This window comes from Pantherophis guttatus, chromosome 1, assembly GCF_059756535.1.
Source record: "Pantherophis guttatus breed Tessera chromosome 1, ASM5975653v1, whole genome shotgun sequence".
In the NCBI taxonomy this organism is placed as follows: domain Eukaryota; kingdom Metazoa; phylum Chordata; class Lepidosauria; order Squamata; family Colubridae; genus Pantherophis; species Pantherophis guttatus.
The window spans coordinates 163668642-163694363 of record NC_142063.1 but is presented as its reverse complement, the minus strand read 5'-3'; the positions used below and the strand labels follow the sequence as shown (position 1 = coordinate 163694363).

The window sequence follows — 25722 nt, the reverse complement described above, 5'->3', positions numbered from 1 at the left end:
TTGCTCTGATTTTCCTAAGTTGTGGAACCTTTGATAAACAATTTTTTTTTGTACTGAGCCTTATGATGTACTGACCTCAACTTATGATCATTCATTCAGCAACAATTAAAAGTTATGATGGCACTGAACTAAGGGATTTACAACTCGAAATTAGAGCCACTGAAATGCTCGAGAGTCACACAATTAAAATTTGGTCATTTGGCAGGCTGTACTGTCTGATCTTGGGGGCACTGCAACTGCCCTACCTTCCTATCTCCCCTCCTATCTATGCTCTTTTAGCCCCCTGGTGCCCTAAACTCCCCAACCCCAGTTAACCTTCACTGTCATCTCCTCACTCTGCTGATGAGGCATGCCTGACTGGCTGTTGGGCCCTATGAGACTGGCTATGTACAGTGAAAAAAACAACAAAAAGCTATTTAAAGGGGTCAGACTGTCCCAAATACTCCTTTTGCTGTGTTTCTGGGCTGTATGGGGCTGGCTTTGTGCTGCAAACAAGGGGAAAAGATGGAAAAGAACCTCTTTCCCTCATTTTTTTCCAGTACAAAGCCAGCCCCACACTTGTGATAACAACTGCATTGTTTTCCTCAGAATGTAAGACAGAACCTTCCTCAGTATATGTTATACGTACAAAGACCACAGGGTAAGTCTAAATATGAAAACATTATATTCAAGTAAAACCTTTCTGATTTCTTTTGATTTAAAGTTCTCCATTTTTTTCTCAAGTGGCTTAATATTCCACTGCTCCATTAAAATGGATTCAAATCCTTATTCTACAAATTATGCCATAGACTTAGTAGTTTGATTTTGCTCTGAGCAAATTTATTATTTAAATTAAGTAGATTCTAATATCAATGTCCAGATATACTTCCCAAAAGTGCTTCTGAGGATTGAAGGGTGCGAGAGAGAAGAAAAAAGCTTACTCACAAAATGTTAGTTGGAATGCAGACATCCACGATATAAAACAGCTTACACAGAGAAAGCAAACAAAAGGGCATACAATTCTAGCATTGTACTCACTGTACAAAGTAAAGTTAGGGAGGAAGAATACAAGGCCCACATACAAGATGAAGGATTCATGGCTTGGAAGTGCTATACTGGAGAAGGATGTTGATATCACTTATTGACAACATGCTAACATGAATCAGTACTAGTGTGAGACAGCTGCCGGAAGGGCTAATGCTCTTCTGGACAGCATTAGGAAAAGCCCTGGATCAAAGGAATGTGAAGCTATTATTCCTTGGCACTGGCAACATGACATCTTGAATATTATATATAATTCTGGGCACCACATTTCCTGAAGAATACTGATACAAAGAATATTCAGACCAGAGGTGGGTTTCAGCAGGTTCTGACCAGTTCTGGAGAACTGGTAGCGGAAATTTTGAGTAGTTCTGAGAACCGGTAAATACCACTTCTGACTGGCCTCGCCCCCATCTATTCTATGCCTCCCGAGTCCCAGCTGATCAGGAGGAACTGGAGATTTTACAGTATCCTTCCCTGGATTGGGGTGGGAATGGAGATTTTACAGTATCCTTCCCCTGCCACGCCCTGGGAGGTTCAATCTGGAAAAAAGAAAGTTGAGCTGAGACATTAAAGCAGTGTTTAGGTATATGAGATGGTTCCATCAGGAACCATATTCCACTGCCATAGAATTGAGGACTAAAGTAATCAGTATATATTGCAGCTATCTAGATCTGATTTAAACACAAAGAAAGTCTTTCTGACAGGAAGACTTGTGTAACAGTGGAAGAGTCAACCTATGGAGATTGTGGGTTCCCATCTCAAGAGATTTTTAAGAAAAGCTGAAGTGCCAGCTCTAAAGCACGGTTTGACTGGTTTCCCTGCATACCGCAGATTATTGGATTAATAATCCTTGTGGTCCAGGGGTGAAATGTAAAATTTGTTACTACTGGTTCTGTCGGCGTGGCTTGGTGGTGGTGGGGGTAATGTGACTGGGTGGGCATGACCAACTTTTTTTTTTTTTTTAACTTTTCAAAGCATTTTTTCTAATGCTTTGAAAGGCCTCTGCCAATCAGGCAACTCAGCTGGGATCGTCAGAGAGGCTTTTTAAAAAATGCCTCTCTGCCGATCAGGCAACTCAGCTGGGATCGTCAGAGACTTTTCAAAGCATTTTTTTTTACCACCTCTTCGGCCAAGAGGTTGCAGAAAAAAATACTTTGAAAAGCCTCTGATGATCCCAGCTGAGGCGCACGATCATCAGAGGCTTTTTTTTTTTTACTTTTAAAAGCATTTTTTCGTCGGAAGAGGTTGTAGAAAAAATGCTTTTAAAAGTAAAAAAAAAAAAAAAGACTGATGATCGTGCGGCTCAGCTGGGCATGATGCAGGGGAAACGCAGGGATTTTTGCTACCAGTTCTCCAAAACACCCGCCGCCATCGCTATCGGATCAGGTGATCCGGTCCAAACTGGGAGCATTTCACCCCTGTTGTGGTCCCTTCCAATTTCAGAATTCCATATCTGTGTCAACCTTCAATTTAATATTTCCCTAAGAACCATAAAGTATTTTTTTAAAGAAAAGAATTTATTTTTAGACAGGCTCTCATTTTCTCTATCCGTCAGCTTCTTGCACTGGTCATGGAGGGAGAGACATTATTCCTCATTTCTTTCCATTGTCTTTCAGCCTACTTATTAAAATGTAGTTATTTTTACCATCTTGTTCCATGGCTAATTTCCTCTTTTCCACGCTGTTTATGGCAGAAGTCAGTATATAAATGCAAGTCCTGCATTCTTCAATTCAATATATTTTACCCCTCTTATGGCCTATGGCTGAGGACAGGTAGGAGCTGTAGTCTAACTTGTGTGGTAGACACCATGTTCAGGAAGATTATAATTAGTTTTTAGCTTTACGAGACTGCCTTAAACCCCACTGAAATGAAAATGATAACTATGAGCTTACATTCATGAATTCTAACAGGATTTAGAAGCATAAATTTCTTGACTCACATCTATTGCCTTTCATTATCAGTCACAAACACTGGTACTACTGTATGAAAATTATTTTGAATAAATACTTTTTTCTTACATTACACTCATCCTGAACTCAGAAAGGTGCTTTGGATGAAAGGCTGAGTTATCTAGCATGCAAAGATCACTCCAAGCTTGTGGATTCTCCTTCCTCTGGAGTCTTCTTGGACCCTCTCCTCTCTTCTGCCAAGCTTTTAATACAGCTTATGTTAGCGTTAATTTATATTAAGCCTTTTAAAGCCTTTTATCTTCTGTTTTTCTAACTGTTAGCCAACTTGAATAGCCATTTAAGAAAAAAGGTAGGATACAAACTGAATGAAAAAAACAAAGGCTTAGATACTAAGTAGTTTAAGAGAAAGGCAGCTTATCCAGGAGACCTTTCCCATGATTATGATTCCTACCTCTCCATCTGTCAGATTTCCCATAAAACGCCTCTCCCTGAAATTCACAATGAGGTGGACAGCTGCTAAAAAAGAAGGGGGAGGGGCTGCCCCAAATATGGAGAGCCAGCACAGAAGCTTCCTTCCACTCATGCAACTTAACAACAAAGTGATATATGATATGATATGATATGATATGATATGAAATATTATATTATATTATATTATATTATATTATATTATATTATATTATATTATATTATATTATATATTTCAAGCTACTTGCAGCAAAACATCTCTTTTTATAGTAATTTAAGTGTGTATGTGTGTATACATATGCATATGCTATATATGTAAGTTGTAAACAAACATACATACATACATTCATACATATATATATATATACATATATATAATAATTTGAATTATAATTGAATTATAATTTCTGTATAATCGAAAGCCATATTAGTGGTTAAAGCATTAGTCTAGAAACCAGGAGACTGAGTTTGAGTTCTAGTCCTGTCTTGGCATGAAAGCCAGCTGGGTGACTTTGGATCAGCCGCTCTCTTTTAGCTCATGACATCAGCCTTGGCAGAGAAGCTGGTCGGTCAATTTGTGTCACAACCAATGGATCAACACTCAGTTGATTTGAAAAAGTGGATCCCACATTTGTGGGAAAAATGCTAGGAAAGAAATGACTGAATTGTAAACCTACTCCAACAAACATTGTTTATTTGAAGTATAATATTTAAGCTTTCAAAATAGAGTACTCAAATAGTACTCTCTTTTATACTATTGAGTTTTATTCCGTACTTGTCTCTCACCGAAATAAAGATACTAGATCTGATTTCCAAATGTTGGCTTAAATGTATGGATTTCCTTCTGTCACACTTACAGAATAGAGCTTTCCTACTACACCCCCACCACTTCCTGGTATATTTTTCCCCTCTGCTCCTGGAAATGCTATGATATATTATGCAGACAGCTGCAGCTGAAGAGGAAGTTAACAACAATAATTTCCCCCTCTACATGAATGGAGATTCAAGCTCCTCTTTGGTTCACATCTTAGATGGTATAGTTTGCAAGTAATTGCTCTCAAAGCAGAATATTTTTACTTCTCACAGGTCACTGGAAAACTGGCTATAAGTAAAGTTAACTAACTGTATATTTACAATGAAGCTTAAAAGTTTGTGAAGCCTTTTCAATTCTTCTACATGATATAAGACATGACCAATTCTCCACACAAGTCCTAAAACTAGATAAAGAGAACAAGAAGGTCAACTTCTTGTATGTTTTTTAATTTTGGCTGTTCACCGTCCTGAGTCCCTTCTGGGAGAAGGGCGGTATACAAATTAAACAAACAAACAAACAAACAAACAAACAAACAAACAAATAAATAAATAAATAAATAAACTACATTATATTTGTTTATTCATTTATTGAGGAAAATTAACTAAAGCTACATATTTGGGTCTACCTGCCCAGTTCTACTCCATGCTACTTGCTGGGTATGAAACTATGGCCACTATAAGACTACTGTGTTGTTCAAGAGTTACATAGAAAAAAAAAATAATAATGAGAAAAATATAAAGGAAATGACCCACAAAGGCATGCAAAATATGTCCAATATTGCTCTTTTTACCTGGAGAGATAGTATTGTGGCCTATGAAAGAATCTGCTATATAATCCAATTCTGGTCTAAGGTATTACTAGAAAATAACTTTCTTCAACTAAAAAAACACATTCTAAAATTTTAATTGAATAAATATCCAGATTTCCTCCCTTGGGGGAGAAACAAGTTGCAAATACACCACATTCTAAGTGCTAATCAAAGGCACAATAGATCAAACACATTCTCCTTCTTACAGGAAACAGCTGTTTCTATCTATAACCTATGTTGTTTAAAGAACAGGATGGATGGAAAGCTTCAGCCTTATACTTACATGTGAGGCCTGAGTTCATAGAAGTTTCTGTTTCTGTATTCTTCCACTTTGTCTGCTGAATAAATTGGGAGCAATCTATATGGATTTATCGATATCACCACACTCCCGATATAAGTCTGTAACAGAGTAAGAAAGCACTTTTAGTAGGTGATATTGCAAAGATTCCTACAAAATATATTAGCAACTGTTCAACTTATGGTATAACGATATTAGTTATTTACACTGTCAAAAATAAAGGTTTCAATAATTTTAATTCTAGAGTTAAATATCTCTCACAATGATTGGATATTTTAACCATTATATTAAGGTCTATAGATTAAATTCAGATTAAATTAAATTGACAGCCAATTTTGTCTAGTAGTTGGGATGTAGGACTAGAAATCAAGAGACATTGATTTACATTCTCTTTAGGCATGAAAGGTGGCTGAATATCCTTGAGCCATTCATTTTCTCTCAGCCCAGCACATCTTATAGGATGAGTATTATGTAACCTATCTTGAATTATTACCAATAGTAACAGCCACCTTTGGGCAATCCCAAAACACGTGGAGCACCACTTGAAAGCAAATCAACATCAGTCAATTGCAAAAGGCAGCTTCACTTGAAATAGCTAACATCCTGCAATGATACTTTTAATACCATCAAACAACATTTGCCTATCCTAAAATCTTGGGAACTGCTAATCCCAGATCCTTGGGAAGGACTCCATAGGTGGATAAAAATACCAAATCCAGCCTGAACATTCCATCTGACTGTGCGATGAACCATCATCGTGAGCCGTGGTGGCGCAGTGTTTAGAATGCAATACTGCAGGCTACTTCTGCTGAATGCTGGCTGCCAGCAGTTTGGCAGTTCGAGTCTCACTGGCTTAAGGTTGACTCACCTTTCCATCCTTCCGAGGTCGGTAAAATGAGGACCCAGATTGTTGGGGGCAATATGCTGACTCTGTAAACCGCTTAGAGAGGACTATAAATCACTGTAAAGTGGTATATAGTCTAAGTGCTATTGCTTTCATCATCATGATATGGTTGTGGGGCTTGTGTGCTCTGAGGAAGATGAGAGCTATGCCAGTAGTTCAACCATGCTGGACAGGTCTCATCTGAGCAGCGAGATGAAGAGTGTCTCTCCCATAAAATAATATGGTGAGATGTAATTTACAGAAACCCATATCAAATTGGTCAATGCTGGGGTCAACAAGGACTGCTCAATATGTTGGAGTTCCTGGACATCTGATGACAAATGGGCTACAGGCCTCAGGACTGTTGGCTGAGCAACTAGAGCCAGCAGATGCAGAACTACTGAAAGAAAAATTGTTCATCTATCACAAATATACAAAGATTGAAAACAAAGATATAATAATAAATCCTCCCATGATGTTGTACTCAGTTAAACATTCAGCAATGCTGGCGCCAATGGTTTTTTTCCAAAAGTGTTTCTGTACCCTCCAAAGGAGTTGGTTTGTGATCTGGTCATGAACTGAGGGTCCTTCTAAATTCAGCTGGCCCAGAATGCAATACAAAGTAAAACTACAGCTGAACATCCTGCACTAGTTATTCAACTTCCAGGTTTAATTTGAAGTGTTGGTTATTACCTCTATATGGCAAAGAACCCCACTACTGACTTCTTTTATCCCAGAGTTCTGTCCAGCTGCTCTATGAATAAACGTGTTCTTCTGTACTTTCAACATGTCTTGTACATATTTAATATATATACATTGCTTTTGTTTCTGTCTTAGAATTTTTAGTTTTTTATCATTCTGCTGCTACGCAGAGTCTAGACATTGGCGCAAATTACAACAACTGAAGCAAGCAGTTTGGGGTATGCTTTGAAAAGGAAAGGGTTTCTTTAATACCCAGGAAAAGTATTTCAGAATGCTCAGAAATGTAAGAACAGCACCTCTTTAAAACAGTCACACATTTTTAAAGGTTTCTGCATGTAAATTGCACAATAACACTGTTATCTTATAAAAATTATCCAGCGGGATGCCATCAGATCTATCCAACGACACATACCAACTTGAAATTATGAGAACTGAGTAACACAAGGGGAAGGAGGGGGAGAGTTGATAAACTTGGCAAGCTGGTAGGATGTAAGCCCCTATTCCAAAAAGTGTATCGCACCATTAGCAAAGCTAAATGATTTGGCAACGGCTTTTTTTCCTTGTTGCATTGCATGCAAAAGTTAGCATAATTTCATTTCTTATTATTATAAGGCAAAAGCAAAAAAACAGCTGGAGGTGAAATTAGTTGAACTGTTCTTTATTACCATGTAATAAGAAAAAGTTTCAAGAGACAAAAAAATGCTGAAGCAGCTAGAGAATAAATCTCATAGCTGAAAAATTCTATGAAGAAAATTTTATCTTTGGAAAACAGAAGGGGGAAAATTTAACAAAATGTTAAATTGGAAGGTCATGTCTAATGAGGATCGTAAAAATAACCTCTTTTTGAAATTAAGCTTCTCTGATATTTTGAAAATAAAAAAACCAGCTGTTCATTGTGGTATAACCCCAATATACCATATTCTAAAATAACCAGTATATTCAAAGGTCAAAGAACTACAGTACGCTTAGAAAAAAGTACAGATGTATCATCATATTTAAGCCAAAGAATGTCAAGAAGTTACTATTTTGGGTTGGGCCCTACTCAGGATTCTGTTTTCAGTGGGAATGCAATTACCTTTACAGTTCCCAACCTGGCAAACTTCAGATGCCAATTGTGTGTTCTGAATTTGCAGTCACAACACCAGGTTGGAAGAAACTGCCCCCACATTCTTACTCCACAAATTTTATACTTTACAATAGGGGAAGATGGGGGCAGGGAAAAAGAATTTTCCCACACAACTTCCTCCTTCCCACCAGGATTCTAATATAAACAAATAGAGATATAAATGACTTAATTCCTTGAGCATGGAATTAGTGTAATTACATTCCAATGATGAAAACAAAACTCCTGGGGTAGTGGGAAGAAAAATGCCGTGACATCTAAGGAATTAGAATATCCTTTACTTGTTCTTCTACTGCTACTATTTTAGAACTTCAGACCCCCAAGGATGGGTCTCATGATTAAAGCACAGGAAAACAGCAGACAATTTGGATTCCGTTTCCTGCTTTGCCACAGGATTGGTTATGTGTTTGGACAACTATTTAGGTTTTCTTCATAACAAACAAATTAAAACTTAAAAACAAACAATTCAATTGTTCTCTCACTTTACCTACATATGGAAAATTTTTGTTATTTAATTGTAATTGTTTTTAAAACATACACTAATAATAAGCGCCTCTCTTTTTAAATATGCGAAGCCAATACTGAATTAAATTAGAATGTGTTTCCATATCCTGTGATAATTGAAGGATTTTTAATCTTTGGGGGGGGTGTCAGTGGACACACATGGAGAACGATTAGAAACCCATCAACTGTTCCCATTCATAAAGCAGATGCAATGGCAGAAAGAAATGATTTCACCGAATTGGAAAATGATTGAAGCTATATGACAATATAGGTAGTTCTTGACTTACGACCACAAACTTTCTGTTGCTAAATGAGACAGTTGTTTTAAGTGAGCTTTGAATTTGAATTCCCCATTGACTTCGCTTGTCAAAAGATCACAAAAGGTGATCACATGATCCTGGGACATTGCAACTATCATAAATACGACTCAGTTGCCAAGCATCTGGATTTTGATCACATGACCATGGGGATGCTGCAACGGTCATAACTGTGAAAAAGGGTCACAAGTCACTTTGAAGCCATTGCAACTTTGAAGGTCATTAAACAAACTGTTGTTAAATTGAGGGCTACCTGCAATTTATCCAAGAATGTGAGAAAACAGAAATGGCAATTAGAGCCCCACTCCTGAAACTATAATACTTTATGAATTTACACACATACACTTTTACTCCACACCAAAAACATTTGAGATCCTCCCCATTTCAATTACACACATCCTGCTCTTGTGTGTTGGGGAACATTCCCACTCCATTGAGACATTCTCGTGCCTTTTCCTGGCTTCCCCACTGCTACCTGCCCACAGCAGTTCACCAGGTAAAGTCTTCCTTTCTTCTACTTTGGGGCAGAGGGATTGGTAGCACTAGGATGGAGACTAAAGATAACAAACAGGTGGAAGCCAAAGCTGCATTTTTAGTGCTGCTAGCCACCCATTCCTTTTGTAATTAAATCTTTTTAAAACTTTGATTTATCAGATACAGAGACTATTCAATAGTGAGATGAGCTGCATATAAATTTAATAATAAATAAAAATTCAGTGCGACACAAAAAATGCCATTGTACAATAATAGTTCTAATCATACAGTATCATGCCAAATAAATACTTTTAAGATGTATCCCTCATAATTTCTGGCATGGTAACTAAGCCAATTGGACAGGTTCCAAAATATCTGGAGAGAACTGGGCTGTCTATTCCTACTTCACATAGAAAAGATTCCAACTTCAATTCCAGAGACGGTTAGCAAAAACAGTTAGGGAGTGGACAAGACTGAACTAGCTAGACCAATGGTTTAACTGACATAAGATAATTTCCGTGTTTCTACAATTCTTTACGCTAATTAGTGCTGCCCTTTCATGAATCTAGATTTAAGGCCGAAAGGATTTCAGACCTGCAAATTGGATATCTTCAAAGTAAATACCACAAAGCCTGGGAGAAAAAGGAGAAAACAAGTTTGACTTGTTTACAATCGTAGGAAGTTTGCTTGGTCAAAATTAAGATGAAATGTATGAAGTGAGGAAGCATTCACAACAGATGTGTACTAGTGCTGTCACTGGGATTTAAAAACAAATAAAGGTATTTTTTTCTAAGTTCTTTCCTGATGAACTGATCTTAATGTCTTAAAAGTTTGGATATTTCTGTTCTCTTTGAAATGGACTAAAACAGACAGATATTACAACAATATTGATTTTACAACTTTTCTTAGAGCCATAATGTAACCTTAGGGATAAGGGGCGGGGTGCAATATAATTATAACTGCCATCAAAAAGATCAGAAGCCACTTTTAAGAATCTTTTTTTCCTCTTCTATTTCCTTTTCTCTTTTCATTCATACACTATTCTTTCTTATTTTGTTTCCTTTTTGGTTTTATGTTTTTTTTATCTTGTTAAAATTTTCTTCAATAAAATTGTATTTTAAAAACATTTCTTATAGCCATGATGTAATCATAGAAAGGGTACAATATAAGCTTATGCACCAAAGACAAACACCTTGTGTGTCCGATCACACTTGGTCAATAAAGAATTCCATTCCATTCCATTCTAATATAATTATAATTGCATCAAAAAGATTGGAAACCACTTTTTAAGAAACTTTTCTTTCTCTTCTATTTCTTTTTCTATTTTCTTTCTTACATTTTCACTATTCCTTCTTATTTTCTTTGTTTTTTATTTTAAATCAAAGGTAGTCTAGTCCTCATATCAGTAGGTTCCCTTATTCTCATCTTGCTTGAGTCAAGTGTGATTCTCCCCATTCAAATCCTGACTGCATCCAAAAGTATCAGGTTAGGTCGTCCAATGCACATCCTCTTTGGCCTGGCTGTACATGTATGACTGGGTAACATCAGCATATTGCTAATACTTCATCCCAAATTGATGGATGCCCTCTCCCAATGGATTTATGTGGACATTAAAGCGAATACAAGAAAGGATTGAGCATCCCATCACAAAACACCTGAAGGTCTCATCATTTCCCACTTGCCACTATCGTCTGGACCAACTCACTTAGGCAGGAGAATAGCCACTGTGAAACATTACTGCTAGGATAAAGTTAGCTGCATTCCCTCTAACTAAATCTTGCCACATGTCACCAACACAGTTTCTGTCCCATCCACAGGCCTGAATCTGGCCACCATAGATCCAGATCAGGGGTGGGTTCTAAATTTTTTTACTACGAGTTCTGTGAGCGTGGCTTATTTTGTGGGTGTGGCTTGGAGGTTATGTGACTAGGTGGGCGTGGCTAGCTGGTCAGTCATTTCTGGAAGGCCCTCCACTTACGACCAGTCCTCGCACTTACGACCCGACTCATTTGTTTGCTTTTAACACTGATCAGCTGTAGGACGGCCCTTTGAAGCCCCGCTGCAAGAGTTTAAACAGTTTTTTTCCCTCTAGTCATCAGCTGGGACTCAGGAGGCAGCAATAGATTGGGGGTGGGACCAAATAAAAGGTAAGAATAACATGGGGGGGGAGAGCGGGGGGGGGAGAACCGGTTCGGTGACGTCATATCGTCACCGCTACTGGCTCGGCCGAACCGGATCGAATCGGGAGGAACCCACCACTGATCCAGATAATCTGTTTCCTACAGAGCCCTCTGTGACTGTAGCCCTACTACAAGCTTCCCCAAGGTGAAGGAATTGGAGAAATAACAAAAGATGCATTGCTCTTGGATTGCATAATCTAGTTTTACAACTCTCTTAACTGGTGATACGTTAATTAATTGTTAATTAATCAGAAATGCTCTCTGATATTTTGATAATCTTATTTTACTGTATAATGTTATGATGAAACTGTCTGAATGATTTTTTAAAAACAAGGTGGTATTACACATGGTGAATATTGATGAATTTACAGTACATTACTGTGAACTAATAATATTTAGAGTGTTCAGAAAAGGCTATATGTGGAGATACAGAAATAGATGTGGATATAACATTCTTTATGGAATTCCTAGATGCCCAGGACTTCCTTTCTTTGGAGATTTCTTTGGGTATTTGTTACAGACCAGGTTAGACTACAGAGAAAGAAATTAATTTTTGCTTTGTTTGGGGGGGGAGGTGTGTGTGTGTGTGTGTGTGTGTTTAGAAAAACAGCCTCGGATTTATTTTGTTGACTAATATAGCTTCATCCATAAGGTTAAATAACTCTGAACACTAATCCCAAACAAAACAATGCCAATCAGGGTGGATTTGATTTAAATCAAACTGATTTAAATCACGATTTAAATCACTAGTCAGTAAGCTTGATTTAAATCATAGTTTTCTACATAAAGACTAATTCTTGCTGGTATAACTTTAATATGCAAGTAGATGAAGATTTTTAGAATAACAACTTTTCATATTAGTTTTTTTATCCCTAGTTTAATAGGTTAATCGTTCATATTCGGACAACTTTTCTGTTGTACTTAGGAAAGAGAAAAATAATCATTACCTTAATAATAACAATTTAAATAGATTTATTCAACTGAAACAATAACATTACAGCATATGTTATTTGCTTAAACAAACATCCATGTTTGTTAGCTAATTTGGCTAAACAAAATATATATATTTTAAGAAACTTAGACTGTCAGCCCAGCCTACACATGAAAAACTTAAATACTGTCCTCTGTAGCTCACTCGTCATCTTCATCTTCTTCTTCGTTCATAATCTGGAAAAGAAAAACAAGCTTTCCTGCTTTATCGGGTCCCAAACGATTTCTCAATTTAGAATGAATGAGTCCAAAGGAAGAGAATATTCTTTCAATGCCTGCAGAAGAAGCTACTGCTGTTAAAAGTGAAATCATTACTTGAACAGTCTCTAAATCCAAGTGCTTAAGTGACTTCCACCAGTTCACTGGTGTGACTTTCTTTAAAATATCTTCAGCAAACATATATTTCTTGAATGGTTCCCCCTTAGCTTTGAAGTTTATTATAGTTGGCATTACACATGGATGATTGCGGGATACCCATGTCATAGCTAACTCCTCTTCCTCAGCACTTAAATTTTGATCCCGATACTGGATATTGACAATATTTGCCAAAAAATGAGCTGGAGACAGTACTTGTCCCATTCATTTTTTTAATGCTTGTAATTTAATTCTGTCCATGTATAGTTCTATTTTTAAGTGTTCACTCAGTTCCTTCCAAATTTCAACAGCATCAGCAATAAAACAGCTATTTTTCTGTATTTTGTTTAAAGCTTCAGAGATGGGTTTCAGGATGCTCAGCATATGTTCAACATTTCTCTTAAGCCCAATGTTGAGGATTTTGGCCGTGACAGTGCCATCTATTTTATCTCGATTTTCTTCACAAAATGTCATCAGAATAGGTCAGTTCTTGATATACTGCTCAAAACAGTCCACCACAGAGTTCCATCTAACATCTTGTGGGAGCGTTAGCTTGGTTCCACCCATCCTTTTCAGAGCTGCTGCAGCAAAATGATTGTTACGAAAGTATTTAGCAATTTCAAAAACATTAGTCTTTATTTCTGGAACACTTAAGTCTTTGGCTAAGAGGTGCAGCAAATGAGCATGTTGTGGCTCCGTTGCCTGAGCCTGGGCTATTGACAGATGCAGACTCTAAGAGTGAGGGAGAGGAGTTGGCAAGGCCTCCCTCTCCAGGACCCTCCTCTCTGGCAATGCCTCCGGAGGACACTGAAGGCCAAACGATAGGCTCAGAGCCAAGCATGTCCCCGCAGCCACAGGTGGACAGCGATGAAGAAGATAAGTGCTGGCTGGACCCGCAACAGAGGCGCAGGGAGAAGCGTGCACAGCAGAGAGGAAGGCGTGCCAGAGATTAGCTGAGTCACTGGACCACACCCCACAGGGTATAAATGTGGGTGTGGTGGCCGGTTCAGTTTGTGACAAGCAAAAACTGGAAATACTCCATGATCTCTGCGTTACTGGACTTTGCCTGCTTTATCGGACTGCATTTGGATTAATCCTTGTATTGTTGACACTTTGCCTGTTTTATCGGAATGCTTGCAGTCTAATCTTTGTTTTGTGTGAGTAAAGTATGAATTGGCAGCTAGCCACTGGGTTGCTGCCAGCTTTCTCTTCAAAGAGTTTTGTCGTGTGGCTTATTAACTCCGGGCCGCCTGTGGGGGTGCGTGTGGGGTACGGGGACAGAACAGAACACTGCAACCATATGTTATTAGCTTTGTATTCCCTTCCTGCTCTTCTAAATTTCTTCTCATCTTCGATACATTTGCAGCATTGTCTGTGACCAAACTGCGTACTAGACATTTGAATTTTTGTTCACATGTTATTATAGCTTTTACTGCCACTTCTTGTAAGTATTCTGCTGTGTGTGCATTTCCTGACATATCAATTGTTTGTGCAAGGAAGACTTTCCCTTCTTCTGTTGTTATACAAGCACATACAATAGGATCATTGTGGACATTACTCCACCCATCAATACTTAGGTTAACAATTCTACCCTCTAGAGCTATTGCACATTGCTCCATTTCTCTGTCATACACTTTATCCAGCAGTTTCCCTGCAACATCTGCTCTGCTGGGTGGACTGTATCCTGGTCTCAGTGACTGAACCATATTAATGAAATGTGGGTTCTCAGTCAGACGGAAAGAAGAGTTCGTTGCATAAACAAACTAGGCAATTTTTTCATCAATTAACTCTTTTTCTAATCTGCTAGTTTTTATCACAAACTTATCTATGGTGGTTCCAGGAGGGAAGGGTTTTTTCTTTCTTTTAGGTGATAGTGATATGTGGCTGTGGATGTCTGATGATGATGATGCTAATGAAGCACTATCCTGGATGGATAACTCTGAAACTGTAGAACAGGAGGATGGTGATCTTGAAGGTGGATAGTTTCCAGAATCCATGAATTCCCCTAAACAAAAAAGTCAATGCTGTTATTTTATTGTTTATACAATTTCTGCTTATTGTACACAGCACTGCCCCAAAAGGAATATTTGCTTTTCTTCATAACTGTACCAAATGACAGTAACATGCAGTAATAATAAGAAATATAATTTTGCTCAAATATGACAGTTCAAGGCAGTCTTTAGAAATATGATTCAATAAAAATGTTTACCAACCTGAAGATCCTGCCTGTTCAAATGTGTTTCTTTGGTCATCTTCATCACAGCACTTCTCATGATGTTGCCTCATTCGGGCCACCAGGCCTTGCATTTCTTTGTTGCAGTGTTTGCAGTTTGCACGCATGCCTGCCTTACCGATAGGTAAAGGAACTTCATTAAAATATTGCCAAACTGGGTCTCTTTTACGGCCTGCTGCCATTATAGGTTTTTTCCTCCAAGGAAAGAAGGTGATAAACCTCAGGTCATACACAGAGAAAGATCCAAAGACTTGTCTGTCTGTGGCTGTGCAGTATTGTGCTCAGAAAGTTTCACTTTCATTTTGTACTGCTTGTCTGCTTGCCCCTTCTTCCTCACACTTAGTTTCATTTTCTTCTTGTGCAGATCTATTTCACTCCAAACAATCAGAAAAATATTGTTTCTATTCTATTCACTGAACTTCTTGAAACTTAGCACTGAAGGGGTTGATTCTGTATTCATAGGTTTGTAGAACAATAGGATTAAGGTCTTTTTCTCAACTCTGTTCATGTTATAACATTTTTGCTGTGAAGAAGAGGCATGTGATCTCTGCTGAGTCAAATTCAGTTTTGAGAACTGCAAAAGTAAACCAAGCATCTGTGACAATATCTTGTAGGCAGAGAAACCGCCCAATAATCATACAAAAACCTCTGGAAGAGCATGACATTGTGAATGGATTAATGGAATTTATTTACCAAAAAAATTAAACATATTCAGCCTTATTCTACATAATTAAAAAACTAATCTTTATTTCATGATGGAATAACCCTTGGATGGTAATATATTTTCCTCAAAAAGCATTTTATTTAAAAAAATCCGATTTAAATTAAAAAAATCCAATTTAAATAAAAAAAATCCAATTTAAATAAAAAAAATCATTGATTTTTATCCACCCTGATGCCAATGTACAGCCCTGGACTAGGACTCAAGAGACACAGATTCAAATCTCCATTCAGTACAAAATCCACTGAGTGACTAGTAGTTTCAAAGATAAAATTGGAAGATGGCATACTATGGAAGTTGCTTTGAGTTCTTGATGCAAATGCAAGAAATAAAAACAAAAACCCTTACTTTGCTTTACTTTGAATTCAACCTTGTCCCCGTGCACCCACATTTCACAGAGAATCAGTCTCCAATTAGTTTGAGTGCTGTGACACTTTGAGTAACAATATTTAGAAGAAATAAAGGATAAAGTATACACTGTTTAACAGATATCTGGCTCAATGCAAGTTAGTAGTTTTAGCTGATGTTTATAAGCACATTTACCAACTTTGTAATTCTGGAAAGTAATCAGATACCTACTTTAGTAAAGTTGCTCTGACCATTACGGTATATGAATAAAATGCAACTAGCTTCAGAACCAGGTTCTATAATTGTTTAATGGCATTTCCTTCATTTGTCCCAAAACAGCACATTGTTAAGAACATTCAACTTTGTCCTATACTGTATTTGGTATATTTAATATACATATGAGTGTAATTTACAAGTTGTAAAAACACTATGTGTAAAGTTCTTTCATACACACCCTAAATATCTGTGACATGATTATATAATTAAAACTCCAGAGAAAACACTGAAATGTCAGACCTTCAATTTATACTTTTTTCTCGGTACCACAAGCTATTTAACTGTAATTTTAAATCCACACCTAGCTATCACCTCAGAGGCAACTTCACATTATATGCAAATATGGGCAATGACTTTTCCTTTATATGAAAAACATTCCCAGGAACAGTGGACGATGGAAGGGAGAACAAAGCTACTCTGCACCATTCTAAGAATCTGAAGCAGCTAAAAGAGGGTGACAGGCAAAGTTGGGGGTGATCCTGAGATTTTAAAAAAATATCCCCTGATGTATTATACATTTGAATAGTTTCGTGGTTGGAAAATAGATGTTTGCCATGGTAGCCTCAGGTCTGTCACCACACAACCTTTGTCAACTACACTGTTTTAAACATTGAGAAATCTGAAAGAACCACCTCAATGTGTAAACTTGTATAAATGGATCTATCATCAGATATCCCTGCCAATGCAAACTCCACAGCTGCTTTAATTACATTTATCATACACAACATAACATTTGCTCCTTCTGGATGGAAAGTATACATTGAAGTAGGACTGCCAAGTTTAGGGACTTTGTTTTTTCAATAATCTGCATATTCTTTCTCTAACCTGGAATTAAGAGCTGCTAAAGGGGGAAGCAAGAGTCTGAAGTAAATGAGAAAACCAAAACAGAAAGAACAGTACCAGCTGTTCATTTACTCTAGGTAGGTCTTTCCTTATTGACTGATGGTTGTTCGGCTATCATTCAAAGTTATGATGGCACTGAAAAAAGAAGATTTGCATCTGGTCCTCAAAATTGCAGTTGTCCCAGTACCTCAATGGTCACATGATCGCAACTCAGACATTTGGCAACTGGTATGCAATTATGATCATCATAGTGTCTCACAGGCATATGATTGCTATTTATGTCTATGGAGATTCCCCGTCATCCAGGTCATAGTTGTCTCAAAGGTTTTTTTTTTCAAAAGGCAACTGGACTGTTTTTTGAGGAAGAAGAAGTTTTGCTTCTTATCCAAGAAGCTTCATCAGTTGTGACTGGATGGTGGGGGGATGACTTATCCTTCTATTCCCCCCACCCTCCAGTCACAAGTGATGAAACTTCTTCACCTTTGAGATTGCTATTTATGACCTTCAGAGTCAACTTCTGACAAGCAAAGTCAATGGAGAAGTTGGCAGGAAGTCACAAGTTGCAGTTACGTGACATCATACTTAACAACATGGGTGATACACTTAAGGACTGCACATAGAACTGATGTCACATGCTTCACTTTATGATATCATTTAGCATGGACTTGTTGTCCCAACTGCAATCAGTAAGTGAGGACTACTTGTAGTAAGAACTCAAGGGCTAGACTCAAATAGAAGCAACAAATTTATAAAACTACTGGAATCTACAAGAATTAGTTGTATATAAACTAATTTTTCATATTTACTTTAATTGCTCATTCATAGTGTTGACTTCTGGCAACTGCAGGACTAGTCCCTCCAGTTTTTTAATGCTCTGGCCTCGATTGTATCATTTTTAAGATTACTATTTGTTGCTTCTATTTTGTTTGATTTTATTGTAGTTTTAATCCTGTTAGCCATCCAGAGTTTCAGTTTGAATTGGGCAGTTGTATAAGTTGATTAACCAAGCAAAATTATTACTAGATCATCAACCTTTCAGCCAGTTAATGATTGACATTTAATTAAACTTGCACATGACATTTCTTTTATTTCTGATATTCCCCACAGAGGAAAAGCCACAGTGATATATAGAAACAATAAACAATCTATGTTAAAATGATGAAAAGTAGTTCTCAACTTATGACCATTCGTTTAATGACGGTTCAAAATTACAATGGCCTTGGAAAAAGTGACTTACAACCTGTACTTGAATTTACAACCATCATACCCACCCCCATGGTCAAGAGATTGCAACCTAGGCATTTGGCAACTGACTCACATTTACAAACAGTTGCAGCTTCTGAATCAGAAATTTTTTTGCAACTTTTTTTGACAATCTACTGGTATAAACCAGCCATTGGGAAAGCTCCATTCTAACAATCACATGATTTGCTTAACAACTGCAGTGGTTGGCTTCACACCCACCGTAAAAATTGTCATAAAATCAGATCCAACCTGATTTACTATTGTGGTCATAGTTTTAGGACTACTTGTATCATAAAGCAAGATGATAAGGCAGCAACCTTACAGTATTTAGCTGCACAAAATGCATATCAAATGTAGTCTTGAGTAATGTCTAAATGAAAAAGTGTATCTCAAATTGTTCTTTGATAGCATGAGGTTCATTATCCTAGTTGCCACACTTCAATCAGTAGTTGGGATTACAAAACTGATTTGTTTTTTTGGAGATTTCAAATTTTTAATAGTTGATCAAAATAAAAATACAGAAATACAAAGAAAAAAATGAAAATAATGGGAAAATAGGGGTGGGAAAGGAAAAGAGGAAAAAGTGTATGGCAAAGGGAAAAAGAAACGGAAAAACATTGACTTCTGACTCTTTTTTGGTGCAGTAGAAGGAGGTAATAACATACAACCTCAACTTTTTACTTTTGTATAATAATATATACATGTCATTGCTATATACCTATCTAAATCAGCAAAACCCAAAATCAAAATTTCATTACAAAATTGATTTGTGACTTCCAACTGGGTTGAACTACAGGTTCCCATTACAACCAAACTGCAGCATATGGATTCAGACAGCATTTTCTTTGCCTACAGCAGGGATGTCAAATTTGCATCATCACGGCAGCATCACATGATGTATCGGGACTTTTTTCCCCTTCACTAAACCGGGCGGGGGTGGGGCCAGCACATGACGTATCTGGCCCGTGGGCCATACGTTTGACAGCCCTGGCCTACACAATAGTAACATTGTTCAAGTTCTGCTTTATCATCGCCCCAGTTGTGTGCCTTCAAATGAATATGACAGAGTTCTCATTAAAATGCAGAGGTGATGAGTGTGGTTAAGGGACAAGCCCTGTCTCTCTGCAAACGTTCTCCTATTTCAAGAAGAACATCTGAAAAATTCTTAGGCCTCTGCTTTTATGAGAATTCTGACTTCTCTGTCAAAACTCCCTTGCAGGTAGACCTTCAAAATAAGCCTGGTATATGTGGATCTGGCAACCTTGCTTAAGTCATGCCGCTGTTGGATACCTGGTAATTTCAGACAGCTGTTGTCAGAGTCCAAAAGTACAAATTTGATCATCCTTATCTGCTGAAAAAGTTTTCAATTTTTTGTTCCATCATTGAAAGCTTAATGGAATAGTTTTTTTATCAGTAATAAATGGTTAAAAAGATTATTTATTTATTCATCAGATTTTGCCCATCTTCCTCACAGATAATAGCTTCTTAAATCAGTTGTAGTCTCTACTTTACTTTATAGGATTGTTGTACATTGGATAGGATTAGTCTGATTCAGCTGGAAAACTAAGTCATATTAGTCCTCTTCCACCCACCTCAAGTACACATTACTCAATCTTGTACTATGGAATGGGCAATTTGTTAATGTTTGTTAAAGTCTCTTTCTTATTTTTCCAAAGTTAAGCTGTTTTAGTCTGTTTCCACATTGAACTACAGTTTTCTGCACATTTCTTTTAAGAAATATATTTTTACTAATATCTTCCCTAACATATATAGATTTGAAAGTACTATTTCTGCATGTAAATACTGTTCTGCAATTTTTCAAAGCCATACCATATTATTTCCATCAATACCTGTGACCATTTATTTAATATATTTATTTATTTATTATTTATTATTTATTTTATTAGATTTTTATACCACCCTTCTCCTACTGGACTCAGGGCGGTGAACAGCCAAGAATAAAAACATTCACATATAAAATTTAAGATTAATTTTAAAAGAATTAAACAAGTTTTGGCCCGATATAAAATTTAAAGCACCCCAACTAAAATCAATTTATAATTAAAAATATCTAAAAATATCTAAAAAGGGGGGGGGGGTCAAGCCAGCCCAGCTTGATGAAATAAAAAAGTTTTAAGGGCACGGCGAAAAGCACGGAGATCTGGGATCCTACATATCTCCGGGGGCAGGTTGTTCCAAAGGACAGGTGCTGCCACAGAGAAGGCCCTCCCCCTGGGGGTCGCCAGCCGACATTGCCTGGCCGATGGCACCCTGAGGAGTCCCTCTCTGTGGGAGCGTACTGGCCGGTGGGAGGCTATCGGTGGCAGAAGGCGGTCCTGTAAGTACCCAGGCCCTAAGCCATGGAGCGCTTTAAAGGTGATAACCAACACCTTGAAGCGCACCCAGAAGACCACCAGGAGCCAATGCAGCTCACGCAGGAGGGGTGTCACATGGGAGCGCCCCATCGCTCCCATAATCCCCCGCGCGGCCGCATTCTGCACCAGTTGGAGCCTCCGGGTGCTCCTCAAGGGGAGCCCCATGTAGAGAGCATTACAATAGTCCAGGCGAGAAGTGACGAGTGCCTGAGTGACCGTGCGTAAGGAGTCCCGATCCAGAAAGGGACGCAACTGGCGAATCAGGCGAACCTGTTAAAAAGCCCCCCTGGCCACAGCCATCATATGCTCTTCTAAAGACAGCCGTGCATCCAGGAGGACGCCCAAGTTGTGAGCCCTCTCTGTGGGGGCCAGTAACTCGCCCCCAATAGCCAGCGATGGCACCAGCTGGCTATATCGGGACGCCGGAAGCCACAGCCACTCGGTCTTGGAAGGGTTGAGTCGGAGCCTATTTCTCCCCATCCAGACCCGCACGGCCTCCAGGCACCAGGACATCACTTCAAGGGCATCATTGGGATGGCCTGGGGTGGAGATGTACAAATATATACATTTATGTGTCCCCATTTAATTCAAGAACTGTACAGCAAAATGTATAGGTGATTTATTTGTTTATAATATTCGTATACTAGTTTGTATTATATTTCTCCCCAAGCCCGTCTATATTATTTTTTACTGAAATAAACTGATTACAGAATAAAGCTGATCAATGGCAAAGGAAGGAAGATGATTTGACTGAGTCAAACCAACCCCCAGGAAAAAAATTATAAATTAGATTACACCAAAAAGCTTAGTCTGTAAACAAATTAAATTACAATTCACCTTCATTTGTTTAAATTGCAATTCCTAAACTATCATATTAATTAATAATATATTTTTTGATTTTATGAATGTATTTAAAGTATGCAAAAAAACTTTAAATTGGCAATTCAGTAACACCAGGTTTCCCTGGTGTTATATCTGGAGACTCCTATTGCCCTAAATGGGAGTCTCCAGATATATGGGACTTCAATTCCATGATACCTCACCAAGACCTTAGAGTCAAATATATCTGAAATTGGATGCAGGTACCTTATAACATTAACAAACAGGAGGGGAAAGAGGACTAAGAGAAGCAAAGAAAAGTAAATCAATCCTAGGATAAACATTTCATGATTAGGAACATCAATCATGTAAGGCCTACTGTTCAATTTGGGCTTGATTCCAGGTAAGTGAATGCAGTATTTATGCCAAATATCTGACAGATGTTGTAAAAATTAAATACGATTTACAGATGCAATTCAGTAGTTAAATTAATAGAATCCATCTTAATGCTAGAAACACAAGACCATCTCTACCAGTTTTAAAAACACTACGAATCCTTGAAAGGAGAGGTGATGAAAAGGGAACACTCTAATATTGCAAGAACACTAGAATCACTTTCTTTTTCATTGGCATTCCTTCCCCAAATTAGACTTTAACATTTAAATGAGACTGAAAAGCAGTTTGATTGTTTACATAGTTGGGGGTAGATGGGAGAAAAGTGGTCAGAACAATCATGTTCACTGAAAAATTATGGCCCTTAGCCATAACACACATGCACAGAAGGTTCCTGTTCTAATTTTTTTTTCCTGTAAGGAAACTTTGGAGTAAGTGATAGTGAGGAAAAAAAGTTTACATAGTAAAGTTCTGTTTTCATGAAGCAGAGCAGAATAGCTATGAATTCATAGAGCCTTGGTGAAGCGTCTAAATAATATGTATGTACAATTTGTATTTCTTGTCCTTACATCAACCAAAGATTTAAATTCCAACATTTGAAACTTTTCAATTAAACAAATTACCAGTATTTTCATGAACTATAACTCACAGTAGGCCAGTAGGGGAGGAGATAAAAGAAATATATTCAGTGAAAAAGGAAGACAAGAAAGCAGTAATAAAATTTACATTGCAAAGATGCCCTTGGTGAATAAACTCAACTCTTGGTGAATAAACACATGCGGTTTTCTTTACATTTCCTGCTGCTTATCTTCCAGGGTTTGTTGTCAATTTTCCAGTCAAATGTCTTTTACATTTAAAGCACTAATTAGAAAATAAAAGTTGTAAATTAGGAAGGGAACATGTAGTGTGGCACCTCACTGAAAAAAATCATGTTTATTTGGCAATCAAACATAATTTCTTAACATCACTGAGGATTTTGTTTTAATCTTAGTAATCCTATCCTGAGGGCATGAGTTGACATTATTCTCAAAGTCAATCAGATATAGGTAGTCCTCAATTTAAGACATCAATTGAGCCAGTGGTGAAATCCAAATTTTTTAATATCGGTTCTGTGGGCGTGGCTTGGTGGACATGGCAGGGGAAGGATATTGCAAAATTTCCATTCCCACCCCACTCTGGGGCCAGTTAGAGGTGGTATTTACTGGTTCTCCGAACTACTCAAAATTTCTGCTCAACTACTCAAAAGTTCTCTAGAACCTGTCAGAACCTGCTGGATTTCCCCCCTGAATTGAGCCCAACATTTCTGTTGCTAAGTGAGACATTCGTTAAGTGTATTTTGCCCCATTTTGCTCTTTCCTTACTACAGTTGTTAAGTGAATCACTGCAATTGTTAAGTTAATAACACAGTTGGTAAAGTGAATCTGGTTTTCCCATTGACTTTGCTTGTCAGAAGACTACAAAAGGTGATTACATGATTGTAGATATTGCAACCGTCATAAATATGCAGTCAGTATCTTAATTTTGATCACATGATCATGGGGATACTGCAGTGGTTATAAGAGTGAAAAATGGTCATAAGTCACTTTTTTCAGTGCCGTTGTAACTTGGAACGGTCACCAAATGAACTGTTGTAAGTCGAGGAGTATCTGTAGTTTGGTTCGTCGTTTACTTTTTTATCCAAGAGCTGAAGATAGGATTTTAAGTACTTATTTGAAAGCCTGAAGGAATGAAGAACCATGCCACTGAACCAGTGGTGAAATATAAAATTTGTTACTACCGGTTCTGTGGGCATGGCTTGGTGGGGGTGGGGGTGGTAATATGACTGAGTGGGCGTGGCCAACTTTTTTTTTTTTTTAACTTTTAAAACCTTTTTTTTTTTTTTTTTTGCAACCTCTTCGGCTGAAGAGGTTGTAAAAAAAAATGCTTTTAAAAGCGTCTGACGATCCCAGCTGACTTGCCTGATCGGCAGAGGCTTTGTTTTTACTTTTAAAAGCATTTTTTTGGCCAAAGAGGTTGTAGAAAAAATGCCTGTGAAAGAGAATTTTCTTCACTTCACTGCAGCCATGGCCAAATTTTGAAATAAGCTAAAAGTTATACTTGTAAGATTTTCTGTAACAACTGCACTCCAGATATTGAAGGATTATGCCACCTTATATAAGATCATATATCCTGTTAAGATGTATAACTGATGCATCAAATATAAAACTATAAGCCCCTCTTATCTAGTAGAGCTGTGCTAGCTAACCCTAACCTCTTGCACTGATGCATGTTACCTAGTTTGAGTAATGAAACGTCTGCAAGAAAATAACCAAGCTCAGAGAACACAAAGGACCCTTAAAGAGCAGTAGGAAACTCACTAGTCTCCCAGTGGGTGGCCTTCAGAGGTAGTCACACTGCTATCAAGGCTAATAGACATTGACCCTTAGGACTTCCATGAATTGGTCCAACCCTTTTTTGAAACCAGCCAAGCTGATAGCCAATACCACATATTGGGGCAGTAAATTCCAAAACTAAATTAAGCATTGTATATTTTAAAAAATCCTTTTTCTGTCCCAGATTCTTTCAGGGTTCATCGCCACTGGATAACATTTGGCTTTAGTATTTTGAGAAGAAAATAGCTTTTCTTTGTCCATTTTACCCACACCATGCATAATTTTGTATACTTCAATTATATCCTCTCTTCATTTTCAATATATTTTCTTATTATCCTTAATATGCTCTTGCCATTTTAAAGCACGTGTGCACTGTATTGACACCTTCATTGAACTGTTTATCGTTACTCCAAGATCTCTTTCCTCATCAGTCACTGCTAGCTGAGGACATTAATTTGCATGGGTAATATGTTGCATAGGAACACAAAGAGTATGCTTTGTTTCAACAATTTTCCTTCTTTAAGGGAACATTCATATATTTTTCTCATATTTTTTTTACATTGTTTGATGTTCCATGGTCTTGAAACACTGTTGTAGGAAAAGTTTGACAAGAATCTATATTTGTAAAAGAATGTGTATAAAAAAATAACAATGTTGGAAACTATTGGAACTATAAACACCTTCCTTCAAGACCAAAAGCCGAACAAGGTATTAGGTGTAACACTCAAATCTGGCCATAGTTGGTAATCCCCACATGTCTGAAATCCATTTCACACATTGGCAAATCACAATCAAAGCCATTTGCTTAATGTCTCTTACAATATATTCATACATCTGTATCTAAGACTTTCACAGATGAAAACACTTCAGTCAATCTACTCCATTTTATGATACCTTAATATCATAACAATAATTACCAATTAATATTTTTAGATTTTTTTAAAAAAAAGTTTTCTTGATCCATTTTATTTTATGAATAAATGTAAATTACACTTACATTTTGAGTAATTGGGTTATGAACATATTAACAGCAATAAGCAATAGCACTTAGACTTATATACCACTTCATAGTGCTTTACAGCCCTCTCTAAGCATTTTACAGAGTCAACATATTATCCCCCTTCCCCCGCAATCTGGGTCCTCATTTCACTAATTTCAGAAGGTTGGAAGGCTGAGTCAACCTTGAGTTGGTCAGAATCAAACTGCTGGCAGTCGGTATAGCTAAGCTGTGGCCAAACATGCATTTTAA

The 25722-nt window shown here is 37.5% G+C and overlaps 1 protein-coding gene across 3 annotated transcripts in view; it reads right to left on the bottom strand.

The window, feature by feature from the left end:
- The window catches only part of MYO1B (myosin IB), a 131028-nt gene that overhangs the window by 87058 nt on the left and 18248 nt on the right, over nucleotides 1–25722 (bottom strand). For all 3 annotated transcript variants that reach the window (XM_034429652.3, XM_034429644.3, XM_034429665.3), the window contains exon 3: nucleotides 5307–5422. In XM_034429652.3, the coding sequence (XP_034285543.1) occupies nucleotides 5307–5422 (116 nt within the window). The remainder of the gene's footprint in view (nucleotides 1–5306; nucleotides 5423–25722) is intronic.